The 18,765-nt window shown below is 38.5% G+C and overlaps 1 protein-coding gene across 1 annotated transcript; it reads left to right on the top strand.

Annotated features, from left to right (window-relative positions):
• The first annotated feature begins 8,144 nt into the window (after positions 1 to 8,144).
• Positions 8,145 to 17,382, top strand: LOC106036370 (alpha-1-antiproteinase-like). Its single transcript, XM_013181754.3, has 5 exons — positions 8,145 to 8,283; positions 11,110 to 11,772; positions 12,700 to 12,970; positions 13,636 to 13,783; positions 14,594 to 17,382. Exons 2-5 carry the CDS (start codon positions 11,127 to 11,129, stop codon positions 14,786 to 14,788), a joined length of 1,260 nt encoding a protein of 419 aa, XP_013037208.1. The 5' UTR covers positions 8,145 to 8,283; positions 11,110 to 11,126; the 3' UTR covers positions 14,789 to 17,382.
• The last annotated feature ends 1,383 nt before the right edge of the window (positions 17,383 to 18,765 follow it).

Raw genomic sequence — 18,765 nt, 5'->3', positions numbered from 1 at the left:
GGACAAAGACTACTTTGAGAAAAAAAAATAAACTGCATAAGTTTATTAGCTGCCATAGGAGCTAAATAATACATTCATTTTCAAAGACATCAGAAACCTGCCAGAGAGCCTGAGGGGTCAACTGATGTTCAAAGTGTAAAAGGAGTGCTCAGGGGGAGTAACTCCAGAGTGAAAAAGCTCAATCCATTGCACAAGTACTTCTTTTGCAGTAGTTGAGCCTGAGGGACTATTTCAAGTTGAAGTAACAGTAGAAGAGATTGTAGGAAAAAAAAAAAAGGTCAGATCAAGAAACAACGAAGCATCAGGACTGTTTAGTATTCAAGCAAGAGCTCTGAGCTGTCTCAAGAAGAAAAACGTTAAACCTTTCACTCTGATGCATCACTTAGACTGGTCACTGTATTAGAGTAATAAGAAGTTACAAATGTGACACAACTAAAAAAAAAAAAAGAAGATGCAAGTAATCATGCAATGAATTGAAAATCACTTAGTCCAACCTTGGAATTTTGGAAACTGTAGAATTTTTAGTCATATGGATACACATGACAAAATATTCAAGAACTAATATAGCTTTGCTGAAGAATTCCTTGAAAGTGCTGTGGAGTGTGTGAGAGGATTAAAATTTGATTCATATATAACACAGAGAAAAAGCAAACAAGCAACAACAACAACAACAAAAAAAAAAAGACAAGAAATCTTCCATGAAGGATCTTTAAAAAACACACAAACTAACGGAAGAGGGAAACCCTTTAGATGGGTTTATAAGCAATAAATTCAGGCATGTATCCTTCAGAGAATTCAGATGATTTGGGAATGTAATGTATTGTGAGGTCATATATTTTTCTGATAGTCCCACCTTGTTCATGGGTTTTAAAAAATGAACTGTGTGTAAGGACCTCACTGTACTAAGTGACTGACTGATACAATGGCAGTGGAAAATGGCTGTCAATAAATAGAAAGAAAGAAAATGAGGAAATAAGCCCCTGTTTTATATGGCATGGTGGTCTCTTAAATTAGGCATTGCCACATATTGTATGTACTCAACTCAGAGCCAAGACTAAGTGTTTATTTCATTTTGCTGTGCCTGAGGGTGTCCAAGACAACAGCAACACTTCTAATCAGATCCGTGATTCAGTAGGAAATAAAAATCAAAGCTGACTTACATGACTGCAGAATTTTTGGTAGTTTACATGGGTCTTTTCATCACTTTTGTTGAATGATTGAAGTAGGTGAACTTTCATTTGTATGTTGTTTTGTTATTTTTGTCTTTTTACAACCATTGGCTCCTTACAATCCCATGAATGATGGCCTTGCTATTTACCAATGTATGCTCACAAAGAGAGTCTAACCAGTCCATCACATCTCTTAATCTTTCTGGGTTTAATTCTTTTATTTATCTATCAAAAATTATTATTTTTTTGATGGGAAGATTTCATTACCAGCCTGCCCCCTCAGATTCACTCCAAATTTCCTTGTTTAAAAATGATTTTTAATGTGAATTAACTGTCAATATACTAGTTCTAAACTTTTCCCTCTACACCCTTGTTTTTACAGTATATGACAGATCTACATTTAAGTCATTTTAAAAAGGCAAATGAAAATAAAATGTTGAGTGCCAAAATGATGTCTTCCTCATTGTTCAGGTCCACTATAACTGTTGCAGAAGATTTTCAATCCTGACTTGAAATAAATTCTTGATCTAAACTGTACTAAGAACAATGGCTGTCTCTCCAGTCAGTTTTTTTTCTACAGCAGTGTATGGATAATGACCATAGTCCCATGTTTGTATTATATTTACTTCTAATAAACAATGTTTCTAGCCCAAGAGATATTCCGACATGTTAATTTTTCCAAAGATGGGGCAAAAATTTGAAGTCTCGACAATTCTCCTAAAAATTGTTTTGAAACTGTCTTCTTCCATTTTTTTGATAAGTGGTAGAAAGGTTTTTTACTCAGTAGCATCTTACCAAATAAGTCGGTGAGGAACATTTTCATAATCTCTGTTTGAAAATGCTGACAAAGCCAACACATTCCTGAAAATGTTCTGACTTCTCCGAGTCTGCTTTCTTAAATAAACATTGCATTGCTCCCTCAGACAACTTCCAATTTTTTTCTGAGAAAGGACTATTAAAGGAACTATAATGGGCAATAAGGGCTACAGGCACACTGAAGACTCTGTGTACTTGCATAATCCCTGAAAGTATCTCAGATGCAGAAGAAGTTGAAGTTTGTGACACATTTTGTATTCAGTGAGTAATTTTAAGATCATAAATTTGTACCTCAGTTATAAGCCTACTACCATAAACAAGGAGGGACCAGTATCCCCAGGACTGATGGACTTGTTAGCTTTGACTTTGCACTGTGCCCCCATAGATTAATAGTAGAAATAACTGGTTTTATAGTAAACTATGAAGGGAAGTGTGTTTAGAACATACCAGTAAAATTTGCCTCCTTTGGAGACAGCGAATCCTCTAAGGTTTATTCCTGGTTTCCAGGATTCGGTTTCTGATAAGCAGATCCTAGCTGTTGTGCTTCACAAGTTACCTCAGCAGGAATCTCAATAGTTCAGAGATCTCTGAAGAGCAAGGGATGCCAAGTGTCATCTGTGCTGTAATATTTGGGTGTTGGGTTTGAAGTTATAGTAATTATGAGTGTGGAGGCGAATTAGAAAAACAAACGTGTTTGTTAAGAGATTAATTCAATCATCATTAGTAGGAGAGCTGGAGCATTCACAAAGGCTGGAGACCAGTTCAAACTGGTTTCCATAATCCCCACCCACCTAAGCTCAACCAAAGGCATTAATTTAAAAGAATTGCATCATCCAGGAAAAAAAAAAAAAATCAAGGCAAAACTCTCACTGCCTGATCAATGAACCTCAGAGCAGGACATTGTCACCTAGTTCTTGTGACCTGATTAACCTTTTTGCTCTTTATGGCTGGGCCCCATTCTTGCTTACACCAGCCCTAAGACTGCTGTAATGTTCTGTTTCTCTGTGGAAGATGATACTTGTTTTGTTTTGTTTTGTTTTGGTGAAAATCATTCTGGGCTTTTCCTGGTCCCCAAAGGTTTGCTTTTGATGAAGGATCTTGTTGTGATTCCTTTGGGAATGCTTCCTGTTTTGATTCTTCAACTGGCTCTATTCGCCATTTCTGTCTAAGGTGTTGGAGGGAATGGAGAAGAGAGGCCTGGTGTGCCAAGAAGATGAGAGTGGTTTGCTGATCAGAGTGACTCTGGATGATGTGAGAAAGGCAGAAAAAGAATGTCAGAACAGATATCAATATGTAAGAACCAGCACCAGATAGGGTATTGACTAGTTTTGTGTAGGGAAATTTGGTATCTGTACCGGAGTAGTCACAATTCAATGAGTTTTCTTTTACAATTAACCAATCTGAGATGCTTGTGTAATGATTCAATTCATGAAAAAATGGCTCTTGTTACCTGTTTGTGCATAGACCTGGAGTAGGATTTTTTTATAAGCCATGTGGTGTTGGCCTAAGTCTTCTTTCTACATAGTTGAATGTAGCAATCAGAACAAAGCATACTCTATGCTGTATCTATTCAAAATAAAATTGAGACCTGTTTACTTTCTGTGTTTGTTACTTGGTAGACTCTTGGTTTTGTCCCTATATTTCCAACTAAGCTGTTACGTATGAATAGAGAGACTGACAGGGAGTAATAAGCAAGGCAAATTGCCTCCATGGTTTGCAAGACCACTTTCTGGGACTTTTCTTTGAACATTAGCCAAAATCCATATTATGTGCTTAGGCAGCTGTGCTTCTGAGTCACACAATAATGTCATTACAGTTTACTTCAATCTACTTTGATCAGCTATACTTGATCAGCTGCATGGTTAAACGTAGGCACTTGATTTGGTATTGCTCAGAGGTACAGAGGAGGTATAGGAAGCAGTTCAGCTGAGATGGTCCCAGATAGTAGGGTCAGTAGAACAAATGGGAAGATGAAGAAGAACTTTTTAATGAAGGCTTTCAAAATAATTTAAGTTGCTTAAGCCTTGAATTACTCATTGGGATGGTTCTTGTTAACTATATTTTCATGTTGTATAGACACACATTTATTACAATTTTAAGTGCTATATTACTGTTTGAAACCCATAATTAATTGATTAATTTCTTTCTTTCTTTAACGCAAGAACATTATTAAGAAAGAAGGATGGGCCAGTGGTTACAGCATTGGGTTGGGACTTTGAAATTTCTGCTTCCCTTCCCAGCTCTGCCACTGATTCAGTTCATATAAACTTAGCTTCCTGTCTGCATATAGCTATCAGCAGAGGGTGGCAGTCCTTTCATTCTTTGTTTAAACAGTCAGCAGAGGATTCCAATGCCTAAACACAGATAAATAATATGATTTTAAAAGCACAAAACCTACACAAGACTGGCAGTAGATGAAGAGGTTCAGGTGAAATGATCCCAGCTTTCAAGGTATTTGTGTCAAACTGGAAGGTGAAAAGTAACTTTTTAGTGAACACAACAGTCATATCCATCTTTATTTTCTCATGTAAGATACTTGTGCTTTATGAACTGGCAACATATATTTAACATTTTCTGGTCATGAAAGAAAAAAAATCTGGTAAAAACATTGGCTCAGGCAGTGTTGTGTGATGCATACAAATTATTAATACTTGCAATTTATGTGTGCTTAATCTCCTCTTCTCGTGCTATAATGTAGCTAGCACCTCTTGGATGCAGGTACTAAGCGCATCAGAATATTCCCCTTTCTGTTCAGAGCACTATTTATGGAAATTTGCAACTCAAGAGCATTTCTAGCTTCACTTTGAATCTATATAAATGAAGCTGTAGTCCTGCAGACCACAGATTTTCAAACTGTGTCATTGATACCAAGGGAGGTTCCATGGTCTGAAACAGATTAAAAGATAAACCTGTCTTCATTAAACTCAGTAGTAAAGAACTAAAATGGTGCTCAAGTCCATTGAGGGTAACATTGTATTTTCACATTGTATTCCGTCCTATATCAATGAGGAAACTAATGTGCTGTTTTTATTTTACAGATGAAAAAACTGAAGTCCAACAGACAATGTTAGTGATGTTCCCAAGGTCAAAGCTGAGCTGCTCAACAGAGCTGGCAATATATCTTAAATTTTCAAACCAGTTCTTCACGCATCAGGCAGTCCATTCCATTCTGAAGTCATTCCAGTATTCTCAACAATATTTGGGCAATGGAAACAGTTCCTGGAGCTCCTTATACTCAGTAAGATTTCAGCATATTGATGATTTCAGCATGTTTATTTTGTCAACTGTTTTTGTTGTTGTTGTTTTGTTTTGTTTTTTGTTTCTCCCTGTCTTGGAAATCATTTGAATATGAAAATCTCAGAAGACTATTTTGTTACTAATATTTGTTTGTTACTAAACTCTCCAGTCTGAAAAGAATCTCCACAGGGAAGCTGTTACATGCAGAAATAATGAAAAACTGGCCATCTTTTGAAATAACCTGGAGTCTAAATAAAGGTTTCTAATGTTAGAACGTATTGCCTAGTCTTCTGCTCTTTTTTCAGGAGGGCTCCTGTTGTCTGTAATTCCTGTGTCATATCTGCCAACCTGCATAATTGAAGCAGCAGTAGGAGTTATAGTTGTTACTCGTATACCACACATGTAAGACACCTGTTATGTTTAAGTAGGCAATTTGTAACTAGTATTGGTCTTGTAACTTAAAAATGAGGATTACTGTAAATATTGATCATCATTGGTATAGTATATGAATATATTAAATTCTAGTCCCTGCTGTCTACATAGTTCTTACAAATAATTAGTGATACCAATTCAAATGAAATGAAGCTCTCTGAGCAGAACTTTGCTTTTCCAGTGAACAGCCTTGTCACTGTATACAGACTGTATTTCATCCCCATTTCCCATTGCCCCAGATGCCCATTTTGCCTTCCTGGCAGGACAGTGGAGGAAGTTCTCCAGGAAGTACTAAGGATATGGTATGGTCGCTGAGTGAAGATTGAGTCTTTCTTCTTCATTATATATGTTATCCAGGCTAGAAGAACCATAGTTTACCAGACATGCATACATCTTTGGTCTTAATTTTCCCACAACTTTGACTGCCTGATCCTTCCCAGAGACTAGTATAACTCAAAACTATCAGGGGAAAAGAAGGGGAAATGCATGTTCATTTCCCTTCCTAATTCCACTCTCAGTTTCCTTCACTTTGCTGCTATGTCAAAATATTTGTGGGCTATGCACTTTACATTTACAAAACCTTGTGTTACTTATGATGTAATAGACCCATAGTGAAAAAGACTTTTTGATAGTGGAAGTAACTTGTCTGTCTGTGAGTCATAATCACAGAACAGTTATTATTGTTGCTAAATTAATGTCAGAACTGTAATTTTCTGACCTACCTTGCAGAAACATAACAAAAACACTAGACAAAGTGCATGATTCTGTTGTTGTTGAACAAGCTTTTATACCAGCCTTTGTTTAAGATTTCTTTAAACTTGCTTTGGAATGATTTCTTCAAAAAAAAATTTACTAGCAAGAAGCTGTCAGCAAAATGTTGGTAAATACATGAAATATTATGTGATTAAATTTCTTGTAAAGAAGTCAAAGTGTGAGATGAACTATGGAATATACACTGATCTACATGAAGTACCCAGCAATAGCATAGACTTGGGTTATGTAGAGTTCATGACTGGTAGATTATCATCTTAATCAACAGAAGTAATAAACCGCATTTGATTGGTTGTTTCAGTATTCTGGACTTTAATTCCTGTTAAAAATAATTATTAGAGAAGCAAGATCTAGTTCAGTAGATGAATGACCAGTATGAATGTGGTTAATATGGTTTCATGACATAATTTGAGAGCTGAAACTGTGATCAGCAGAAAGATGGGACTGTATTTGGCTCATGGCAGTGTGTGGCACATCTGTCACCCATGCATATGTTCATCATTTTAGTTTAAAGCTGGTGTTGCACCTTATTTCTACTGCCATAATGAAATGCTAAGGAAATGCCTTGTTGAAGTGTAGCCTAACATAATTATAAACAAAACAGTAATTACAAAGACTTACAAACAAAAAGAAAACGAGAGGCATATAACCACTTTGTAGCACAGTTTGACCTTGACCACCATGACCTTTCATTTATCTAGGCTTTGATGAGTAAAATAATCTCTGTGCTTGTGACCTTTTACAGACAGAATTAGAAGGAACAAGTACATTAAAAAAAAAGGGGGGGGGGGGAGGGGAGCAAAAAGGAAAACAAAGAAGGGGCGTGTCAAGGCAAGGTTTATCTATGTCCTGTCTCTATGTTTATCTATGTTTATAATGACAAAATTACGCATGTCAGTAAACAAGTATAAGAGAAAAAGACATCACAAATGGGGAAACATATTTCATGTCACTGCTCAATCAAGGTCTTTCTTGTTAGCTGGAAAAATGTTGTCTGCTTAATCCACTAGCATTTTATTCTTATTGGAAAAAAAAGAAAAAAAAAGTTAATAGTAACAAGCATGACTTTTTTCCATTCCAGTAATTTCAGTTTGTGCAAGAGGGGCAAGAAGTGGGTGTGCACATACTGCATGTGCAGGAGCAAAGGTAACAGTTTGCTACTTGTATTCCCACCATCTTCCTGGAGCAGTAACTCAGAAGCACACAGAACAGAGATATGCAGGGCCCACCTCAGCCAGAGAAAGAAATCCATCAAGGAAACTTATTTAACATACATCCTCTCAATGGCATACAGCTGGAGTCAGATTGAGAAGGTACAGGCAATTTGGAGTCTATGTTCAGGTTGGTGATCAGGAGGAAAATTTGGCTCTGGTCAGACTTTGGAAGAGTGCCAAGCTGCTATGATGTGTAGCTGACAGCTCTGTGTGTGCTCCGGCACAAGACGGGCTTTTGCTGCCTGTTGGCACCAAGTATTAACATCTGTTTCCAGTGGTTCCAGGCACAAACTCATGGTTTCCAGTAGGGTCCTAATTACACAATATTTGCACTAAGCTCCCCCACATGGTCAGAAGCAACAGACAGAAAGGCACAGCTACAATTCAGAAAGTCAAAGTTTGTCAGCTCCGTTGGCTGACATTATCTTCAGAAAACATATTTAATCAATGTTTGTTCTACCCTCCCCTCCTGCCTCACCTCCCCCCCTTTATTTCCCCTTTATTTTTTTTCTTGGTTTGGCTCTATGCTTTATCAGGTCTGTTTAATATTTAACAGTGGAAATTAAGCAGAAGATGATTTAGCCTTATAAGTAACAGTGTGGAGAACAGCATGGTCAGTTGAACACTGAAGGGCTTCTGATTTTGTAAGTACTGCAGGGGCACTTTTCTTAGAGACTTGAAAGTGATGCTTTCTGTGCTCTGTGGAATTGTCGTGTTAAGTTTATTTCACTTGTGCACTTGTAAATTTGTTGTGTGGGGATGTTGATGTGAAATATTAATTAATATGCAAGGACCAGTGAGATATGCTGTTCTGGGGGAATATGGTTAGTCTCAAATTGGAATCAAACAACCATTGAAGTCATGGGGACTTTTAAAGATGTTTGTAAAGAAGAACACTGATGAAATCACCTTTCACGTTGAAAATAGCCTTCGATGTGACTCAAAATTAACATAATCCCAGGAGTGACTGAACAACCACATTCAATTTATAAACTCTTCTGGTGACTTAATGTGTAAAACAACTATTGAATTGCTGAGGCCAAGCTCTCTAATTAGGACTGGTGTGAGTGTAGGGGGTGGATGGATTTAAATTTAATTGCACCTATTATTCTCATAGACAATCTGATCTGTGGTTTGGCACAGAATTAATTTCTGAATTTCAAATTTGCCTATACATATATCTCAGATATAATAAAGCTTTTATGGTTACTTTGGCTTTGACATATTAACCAAAAAAATTTGGTGGCTGGAATTTTCTAATTTTAAAATATTAAAGTTAGTGTGGTTAACATCTCTAAAGAGAAAAATGTGCAGGGAAAACTTGATGACAATATTTCAGTGTTGTCCAATTTATGGTAGAAGTACTTCTCTTATATTTCTATAGATCTGTAATGCTAAGAGAAGGTTTTGAACTGACCTGTTACTAGTAGAATTTAAGAACAGAGCCATGCCTAACATAAGCTTATTTCAGGAAAACCATATTCTTTGCTTCAAAAATGCTTTAAAATTTAGGTTAAGTTCTGTTTGGACATAGGAACTGGTCATGGACAGAGAAAAATCCTTCTGTTTTTCACTTAAGAGTGTAATATCTTAAATAGCTAAAGAAAAATAGTCTATGAGACGTTAAACAACAAATACTTTTGCAACACCCTCTGCACTACTTTGTTGTTTCATTTATCTGGAGTACATAAGGATTTATTATTATTGTTATTATTTTCTGGAAGGCAGAGGGAGAGTTCTGCTTAAAATAAATTCAAGTAGTTGATTCATATTTCCATCTAGGGCCAGACTCCATCTTTTAGTTTAGGGACATTAAGATTTAGTATTTTCTCTTCTTACTAAGGTCACAACAGTTACTGTCTGCTCCCACACATACTCAGCATACTCAGATCATGTCAAACATGAGATCACAGGGCTACTATATTCATAACAAACAAAAAAAATGAGAGACGACTATACAGATAAAGGAATAAATCATCTGGTTTATGACCAAGAATCCTGGAATTTGGGCTAAAAGCAGAAACTCTACTTAGATTTTATTTAGATAGTAGGTGCAATGACCTTTCATATCCGTGAATGAACAAGAGACAAAAAGAACTTCACCTTATCAAGACTTGTGAAAATACTTTCCCAGAAGAGAAGAATAAAGACAGGCTGTGTTTGCTGGAATATGGAAGAATAACCATATACCAGTAGAAAAAATCTAGAAAAGTTTTTATGTAGAAGCTCTGAGGGCAAAAATCTCATTTTCCTGGTATGCTCACTTGTGAAGCAGGCTTATGTGAGATGTCTCCACAGGGAACTAAATTCAACAGAGACTTGTTCCAGCTCCTATGGAGGGCAGGAGGCTTGTGTGAAGCATACACTATCAGTATTAGAAGAAGAAGCCCCCATAAGGGATTAATCTAGAGCATCGTTTGATTGCCAAATGGGATCTGTGCTCCTCTTTTCCTTTTGGACCCAGGTCCTTTCTCCTGCTCTAGAGGGAGCCACACATTCCATCCACCTGTGGCTGTATTAGCAGGTTAACCCATGGTGAAGGGCATTGCACCATGTAACACGCTACAAGCATTTGGTGCAGCCCACAAAATGGGGGCTCTCTTTGTTCCAAACAAGTCCCTCATCATCTAGTGCAAACCTTCTGGTTCCCACATCTTTATGCCCACTTCTGAGTGCCATGCTGCCATGGCACAGGTTGCTTCCTGGCCTTTGCCTTGAATTTTGTCTTGAAGCTTATGTAAATGGCTTTCATCCATCACTTATCAGCTGTGGTTATCGGATGGCCACATGAGTAGTAAACCACGAAGTAAACAGAACTGTAAATGTCAGGTGCACTGGTGTAGTGGGTTTACGTGGCAAGGTTTTGGTAGTGGGGGGCTGCAGAGGTGGCTCCCTGTGGTGGAGAGCACCTGCCCAGCTGAGTAAAACCACCACTACTGGATAGTCCATGACAGCTGTTTGTCTGTGTGTGCTACCACTATGGAAGTGAGTGAATTCATACCACTTTCAGTGAGAAGTGAGCTGCCTTGAGATTCCTCACATTTTCCAAACTTCACTTGGGCAGGTACCATGGAGTATTCAATGTCTTTGACACTCCCACCCTTTCTTACCTTATGGTAAATTTTTGGTTTAGCTGTAGCCTATATGATCCAGGGGAGCAAAAGTCATTTTTAATAAAGATTATTATGGACTTTGACTTTATATTTTCTTTGTCAAAGAGGAAGAGAATTGCCTTTTCATGAAAGTTACAGTGGAATATTCTAATTTCATTGTCTGATGTTTTAATTAATAATTTGGTTGAATTTATTGGAGACATGATATTGTTTGCATGGCTACTTTAAATGTTCTATGTATATTAGTTATTTACAGTTGCCATACATACTATTTATCATAACAAACTATTCATTGTTTCTTACTGCCAAGCTCATCATTACCTTCTGTTCAACTAATGATTGTTTATTTTGTGACAGAATAATTTGAAAAGAGGATGAAGTGTCTCCTGTACCTGTGTTTACTCCTTGCTGATCTTTGTGCCATAACACAATGCCATCGCAGAGATGTTTGCCATGAAGTCAATAACACAAATCTACATGATGGAACAGAGAATTTATTAAAGCACAACTGTCAAGAGCAAGGCTCCAGCTATGCAGACTTTGTATTTAAATTTTACAAGCAGGCTATATCAAAAGAAATTGATAAAAACATTTTCTTTTCTCCTATAAGTATCTCCACTGCCTTTGCCATGTTGGCTCTTGGTGCTAAGTCCAGCACCCTGACTCAGATTTTTGAAGGACTGGGCTTTGACCATCTGACTGAGACACGGGTAAATGATATACATGAAAGTTTTCATAAAGTTTTAGCAGTACTGAACTGTACTGATGTTAACATCACTTTAAATATAGGAAATGCCCTTTTCACTGCTATTGGGTATGAACCTCAGGAGACATTTTTACAAAATACCAAACAGTTTTATGATGCAGAATTTATTACTAGCAATTTCCATGAACCAACAGAAGCTAAGACACAAATCAATAATTATGTAAAGGAGAAAACCCAGGGGAAAATACCTGAATTAATTGGTCATCTTGATCCAAATACTATACTGGTTCTTGTTAACTACATTTATTTTAAAGGTAAGACACATAACATAATATTACAATGGATAATTTTGATGCAAAACAAAGAAATTGTAGCAAACTCGAGATGCTTTATTAGCACTGTGACAACTTAAGAAAGAGCTAATCTGTGGAGGACTTTCAACATAAAGATTAGATGTGGCCAGAAGCAAAGTATCTGATTGTTAAGAACTACTGATTGCTTGATTGTGGCCTAATTTGCCCAAAAGTTATGGACAGAGAAGTCCCAGTCTGGTAGGTTGCCTAATAGACAGGAATGTTTCATAGCATGCAGACTCAGTAGTCTGGGACATAACGACTAAAGATGTTTCAGAAATCTCTATGCTATGCCAGTGAACTTGTGGAGGAATTACATGCTTGCACTTCCAGGGTCCCCAGTATTAAGGTATATCTACTAGATATGCTGTGTAAAAATTTAAGACCTAGCATTTTGAGGGTCTGTGCATCTGGAGCCCTGCTTGGATGCTAGGATCTTTTATTCTGTTGAAGAATTCCTCATCGGACTGAGGGCAGTCAGTCTGCATCTGGTATGGGGCATCCCCTAACACGGGAAAATAGAAGGGCAGGAAAGGCATAGCAAGATCCTGTGGCAAAATCAAAGTAGATTAATTTAGATAACATAAAAGGCACAAGAGAGTGATGGGAACATATGGCTATAACAGAAGCATGACTCTCTCTCAGTTAGTCCTCATCAAACTTTGGTTGCTTTTCAGCAAGACATGACTTAGTCAAAATAACTTTGTTAAACTCACCACACAGCTAAAATGCTTCATTGTGTGTTATGCAGGAAGTTGAAGTGATCTAGTAATCCTTTCCCATAAACAGTGCTCCAGCATCCTAACATTTAAGTTGGTCTGATTTGTATCAGCCATTTTTATGATCTTCATATATTCAAATGAAACTTTGTCTCCTTCCCCCCACTAGCTGCCTGGGAAAAGTCTTTTGATCCTACACATACATATGAGGATGATTTTTTTGTGAACACAAATACACCCGTTAAAGTCAACATGATGCAGCGTGACAGTGACTATAACAGTTATTATGACCAGGATCTCTCTTGTGAGGTGGTAGAGCTGCCTTACCAGGGCACTGCACGAGCATTGCTCATTCTGCCTGATGATGGGAAGATGAAACAAGTAGAAGATGCTCTCTCCAAGGAAGCTGTTTGTAAATGGGATAGCAAACTTGAAACCAGGTAAATCTACGTAGGTGAATTACTATAATTTCAGAAACAAAATTATTTTTAAGAGAAAGCATTAATTTCAGATATCCTTCTCCTGGATTTCATGTAGTGATTTCATAAAGCAGGGTTTTAAATGATTCCCAAGATAAGCTAGAGAAAAACATTATTGATAAGCAACTACAGGCTTTCTGACCTGACAGAAATGGACATGACATTGCAAGAACTACCTCAAATCTTGGCTGGCTACCTTTTGGACACCATACCTCTTTTTTTCACGTAGCTAACCTAATTCATTTGCTTCACTGTATCCTAGATTTTATCTTCCTTTACCCTTCTTTTATGCTTTCCACAACTGGTCTGTTTACTCTCTGTAACCTTCTCGCTACAAAATCCTGCTGGGTATGCATGTCTTGACACTGGGATGAAAGAGTAGCAATGAAGATTTTTGTTTGTTTGTTTGTTTGTTTTTTCCAGGGTAAATAAATCTATTGAAAGAGTGTATGTACAAGAAGATGGATTTGGGCATCTCTCTGGATGCCCAAATACAAATGCTGCCAATAAGCAGATTAGCAATCAGAAGAATACAGACAAATATCATTGAATTGCATACTATCCAGCCTGCTGGCTGAAACAAGACTGCCTTTTTTCACTGCTGTTTTGTTTTCTCTGTTCAACAGAAGAGCAGATCTGCACTTGCCAAAGATTTCTATTAGTGGGTCTTATGATGTGAAAAGTTTGTTCAAGGAAATGGGCATTACTGATGTATTCTCTAGTAATGCTGATCTGTCTGGAATTAGCGGCAGCCGGGATCTTCGAGTTTCACAAGTAAGTGGATGGACAGAGCTAGTGATGGGGTGGTTGTTAGTTTTTCTGATCAATTACATTTGGGATTTTTAATGACTTGTTTTCCCTCCTTGTCTTACTGAAGTTATAAACAAAACTTGTGATGGTGGCCACAGGCTTACTTAATAATTGTGTTTTTCTGCAGAGAGGGTCTGATGTCCCACCTTTGAATTATTTTAATATCATGATTAATAGGCTGGATATTAAGTGCATGGAAAATTTGGACAAGATTTGAATGCTTTTTTGGCACTGTAATACAATAGTTTACATGCAGTTTTGTCATTAAAACTACAAATGAGATGTGTGTTATGATATTTGTGTTGATAAATACCTCATTTTTAAAAAATATTTTCAGTTTCCAGGAAACTTCTAATTTACAGTAGCAGAATTTCAGCATGTCAGCTTAAGCTACTATCTAAAGTCATAGAGAAGGCAAAGACTGCTCCTAAATTAGCATTTAAATAGCAGGCTTCCGTAAACTTTGGAACAACAGAGAAAGTGTTGCTAGTAGAAGTCTAAACCATATAAGAAAATAAACCAGACAGTTGTTATCCCCTCTCTGCTCAGGACTGGTGAGTCTGAATCTGCTGTGTGTCTATTTTTATTTTTGTCCATTTAGTCCTGGAATAGAAAACACTCCTTGCAAGTTGTTGGAGATTTACCATACAAGAGTTTTGTCCGCTGGATTTTATCACTTCTTTCCTCTCCTAAATATTCCATAAGATGAGAGTTTATCTTTACCTCCTTCTTGCTGCCACATATAGCAACTACTTTTGCTCCTTTTCCCCACAGGCAATTCACAAGGCTCTGTTGGAAGTGGATGAGACTGGAACTGAGGCTGCAGGAGCCACAGCCATAATCCTTACCAAAGTTTTCCATCCTTCAGTTACAATCAAATTCAACAGGCCTTTCATTGTGTTGATTTGTGACAAAGCAACCAGCACCACACTTTTCATGGGGAAAATTGTTGATCCTACTAAGAAGTAATTGCTGAGTTATTGGGCTTGCTGGGCATGTATTTGGCATGGTTTATAATGGCAGCCGTGTTTGCACATGTGGGCTGGTCAGTGCTCTTATAACTGCTCTGTAATTAAGGGATATTCAGAGTTAAATGTAGAATTTCATTATCAAATTAGTAAGAAAAATAAATAAATAAAAAAAAAAAAACAAAAACCCACAACCAACAGACAGTTTAAAAATGTAACATTATCACAGTTGAGTAATTCAAGTTATTAATAGATTTTCCAAATTTTCCTTGGAAGAGAGTTCTGTTGTTTTTGTAAGTGATTTCTCTCTGCTAAGCAGTTTTGCCCAGCCTGTTTAAAGTTCTGTGTTACTCAACAAAAGCTTTTTCCCAATGGGTAACAAGCCTCTTGTCATTCTGTTACCCCTACTCTGGGACTTGCTGATGATCAGTGCTCACCTGGGCCAGCCCCTACAGAATCCTTTCTCCCTTACATATCTCTTTGCTGCCTAGTCCATTGTTGTTAATCCTCAAGCTACCTGTTCTCCTTTCTCACATGCCAAATCTTTGCCTAAAGTCTTTTTAAAAACTTTGACAAAAATATAAAATTTCTGAGACAACAGATTCATTCTGCTTTAGCAAAAAGTGTCTTTCTGCAGCCCAAAAGGTCAGTAAAAAATAGTGAAAGACAACGACATTAAACATGAAGTGTTAAAGAATTGTCCTGCTACAATATCCTTTATCAATTACTGCTATGGCTAATGAATAAGATTAGCATTATCGTTTAAATCTATCACTTACAGACTGACTTTCAATGTCTCTGGTATCTTGCTATAAATCTTTTAAAATCAACGAAAGCTTTCAGTCACTCTTATTAACATAGCAGACTGTCTGTAAAATATGTTTTAAATGCTGTTAAGTGAATCCATATTTTCTCATATGGAGACAGCAATTCTTTGTACTCTCTCCTTATGTGCTTTCTTGAGTAAAACCTATTTTCAAGAGACACATAAGCACCCTACTGCCATTGCAGGTCTGCAGATCTCCCACTCTTACTGCAGAGGTGCACTGGGGCCTGGTGCTCAGCCTTGCTGACCTGTATAGCAAACCCTTTATTGTGCAGTTGCAGTCTCAAGGAGAGGCTGACTCCTGCTTTGACAGCTGCTCTCCCACTGCACTACACCCTTTGATTCATGCCATTGCACAGTGACCCTGGATAAATGTTTTGCAAGCAGGGTTTAGTCCCTGTCCCTTGGAAGATGGTGTTCTGGAATGTACATTGCTCATTTCCACAGTGGTTCTGGCAATGTGTTGTAAGCACTGAGAAGGCAATGCAAGTCCCAAATCAACAAAGAACTCAGCACCCCTAACATCGCTCTGGCCCTCAGACTTATTCCCCCAAACTTGTTCCAACCTGCTTTATTGGGACCCATCTGTGGCTGTAGCATGGGTTTGGGGTGTGTGTGTTTGTGGGGTGGCTATGCTTCTGACTCAGAAGACTTGGAGACTGCTGTCTTGTTTGGGAAGAGGAGTCCCTTTGCTCCAAGCAGTGAGAATTCAGTGGAAGCCCTGAGCTATTGCTTCTGCCAAGGCAAGATACCATCACTCAGTGGATCGGGAGATACCAGCCTCTGTGTGAAGCAGCGGCTTTTACAGAGTTGAGATCAATGATAACTTGCTGTGGTGGAGGCAGCCTGCTCTGTGGTAGCTGTTTGAACTCAACAAGAGCTGGGAGCAGTTCCAGTGAGATCCCACCCCGATAAATCGGTGCACCAGTACTGATTACAAGGTAGGATGGTGAGATTTTTATCAGAGCAGGGTGGCAGACAAACAGGTTCCAGGCCTATTGCTAAAGGGAAAGAGGTTAGGAAAAATCTCACAGTTGCTAGGACAGAGCAGAGGCTTTAGGAAATAACACGTGGAGCAACTTCCTGCCCCATCTTCCTGCCCCATCTGCCTCCCAGGCCTTTGCTTTTTAGAATGGAAACAAGGAGCTACAGGAGGAAAGCCACAATGGGAGTTTTCACATGGTAGCAAGAGGAATAGGGTGCTAGCCTGCCCCTGGCAAGTCTGTCTTCCCACAAGGAGGCTTTGAATGAAGGGTTTTGAAGGAATCTTACCAGCATGTGGGGCGTCATCACAGTTGTCTTCCAGTGGAGGTGTTTCACAACCAGAACAGCAGGTTAACCTGAGGAGTAACAGGGTCCTGGAGCAGGAAGAGGGATTTTCCCAAATCTCCCCGCCAGGGAAGGATATGAGGAGGATGGGTAACAAACTAGTCGTGTGCCATCCATATGTGGAAGGAACAAAAATGCCTGTAGCTCACAGTGTAGCGATCCACAGAGACCGGGTACTTAACAAACCTGGCTGATGTTACACTTAGCATAGTCTTGATGACCTTCTTTAAGAACAGAAACAATTCTGTCAAGTTCCGGAGAGGGGTCCTTTCATCCTAATTCCAGAAAAATCTGACCACATTGATCTTCCCTGCATCATTTGTCCTTACTGCTTTTGTCTGTCTTAATGGGTGATAGGGAACAATCTTCTTCATGTCATCTAATTAAATTTATGGTAGAGAAGGAAATGGGATTCTTATAAACTAAAATTTTCATTTAGAGATCGTGTCTTTATTTTGTCTGTGGTATTTTATGGAGTCTTTCATTCATGTGTAGGTAATTTTAATCTTCCACTACAAAAAAAAAAAAAAAAAATTAAAAAAATCTAATTAGAACAGATGAATCTCATACATACATTCCCTCAGTCTATGCAACAGCTGGACCCAGACTAAGCCCTGAATGCTACCTAATGATACCTAGAACTTCTTGATGTCCTACAAAGTGTCGTCCACTTGACTTCCTGCAATGACAGGCAGCAGAAGAGGAAGTACAGCTTATAGTGGAGTATGCGACCTCCCTCCCTACAATAACCGTCCAAGGCAGATGATCTGCTGTGAGTCCATTAGCCCTTTTCTGACATACTTACAGGAAGCTCAAAGAAAAAGGACTTAACTAAGGAGAGCTTATCTCAGCTGTGAGTCCCTGCAAAGGATGATGGACCCACCGGGCTGGGTCTCTGAAAAGCAGCTTAGCTGTGTCCAAGCAGCCAAGCTTCTCCTGGCAGTCTCTGAGCCATGTGAGGGACAGCAAGTTTGTTCTGCCTGACCTTGTTTATGGTCCACTGGGACTGTTTGTTGATGGGATAGTTTCTGTCAGTAAAACTCTGTTTGTATTTCCCCATGGCAGGATCTATGAAATATGTTGTCACAAACCATGAAGCAGTGCAATTTTAGGTCTCAGTATGTGTCCAATGCATTTTTTACCTTTCATCAGTAAGAAAAGGAGCTGACTCAATGCCAAAAGGCACAAAGCAATGATCTAATCACAGAAACACCAGTTGATCCAATAAACCCTGCTAATGAGATGCTACAAGTACTTTGTACTTTCATTTCTTCACAGAATCATAGAATCATAGGATGCCTTGGGTTGGAACAGACCTTTAAAAACCATCCATTTCCAACCTCCCTGCCATGGGCAGGGACACCTTCCACTAGATCAGGTTGGTCAAGGTGCCATCCAGCCTGACCCAGCTAAGCAATTTGAGCCTTAACCTTGTTCTCCAGAGAGCTCTCCCTTGAACGAGCATACCAGCCCACTTCCTCCAGCTGCATCATCAGTTCAGCCCTTGACTGCTGTTACTGGTTTGAGGAAATGGGAATTTGTCCAGACACAAGCCAACCCAATTCTAATTGTTTCAGTAGATTCAGTAGAACAAAACCAGCAGGCTTTTTTGTTTTGTTTTGTTTTTAACCAGCAAGCTGAGAATCATTAAGGTCTTAAAAATCAGTTGACTTTGATAGTTCCTGGTCAGGGTGGTTTTGGACTGTGGATTCTGAGAACCAGGCATACCTGTATGGCAGCTGCAGGGCAGCCAGTGCCTCACAGCCCAACTCATCTTTGACATGAGTCTTGTAGCTTTTGGAGATATAAAGAAAGCTTATAGC

Source organism: Anser cygnoides, chromosome 5, assembly GCF_040182565.1.
Source record: "Anser cygnoides isolate HZ-2024a breed goose chromosome 5, Taihu_goose_T2T_genome, whole genome shotgun sequence".
In the NCBI taxonomy this organism is placed as follows: domain Eukaryota; kingdom Metazoa; phylum Chordata; class Aves; order Anseriformes; family Anatidae; genus Anser; species Anser cygnoides.
The sequence above is the reverse complement of the archived record's forward strand: the minus strand, read 5'-3'. Positions and strand labels throughout refer to the sequence as shown.

Coding starts and splice junctions, on each gene's coding strand:
- LOC106036370 (XM_013181754.3), top strand. CDS start 11,127: ATGAAGTGTCTCCTGTACCTGTGTTTACTCCTTGCTGATCTTTGTGCC. Junction 11,773..12,699: donor TAACTACATTTATTTTAAAG/GTAAGACACATA, acceptor TCCCCCCACTAG/CTGCCTGGGAAAAGTCTTTT. Junction 13,784..14,593: donor GGGATCTTCGAGTTTCACAA/GTAAGTGGATGG, acceptor TTTTCCCCACAG/GCAATTCACAAGGCTCTGTT.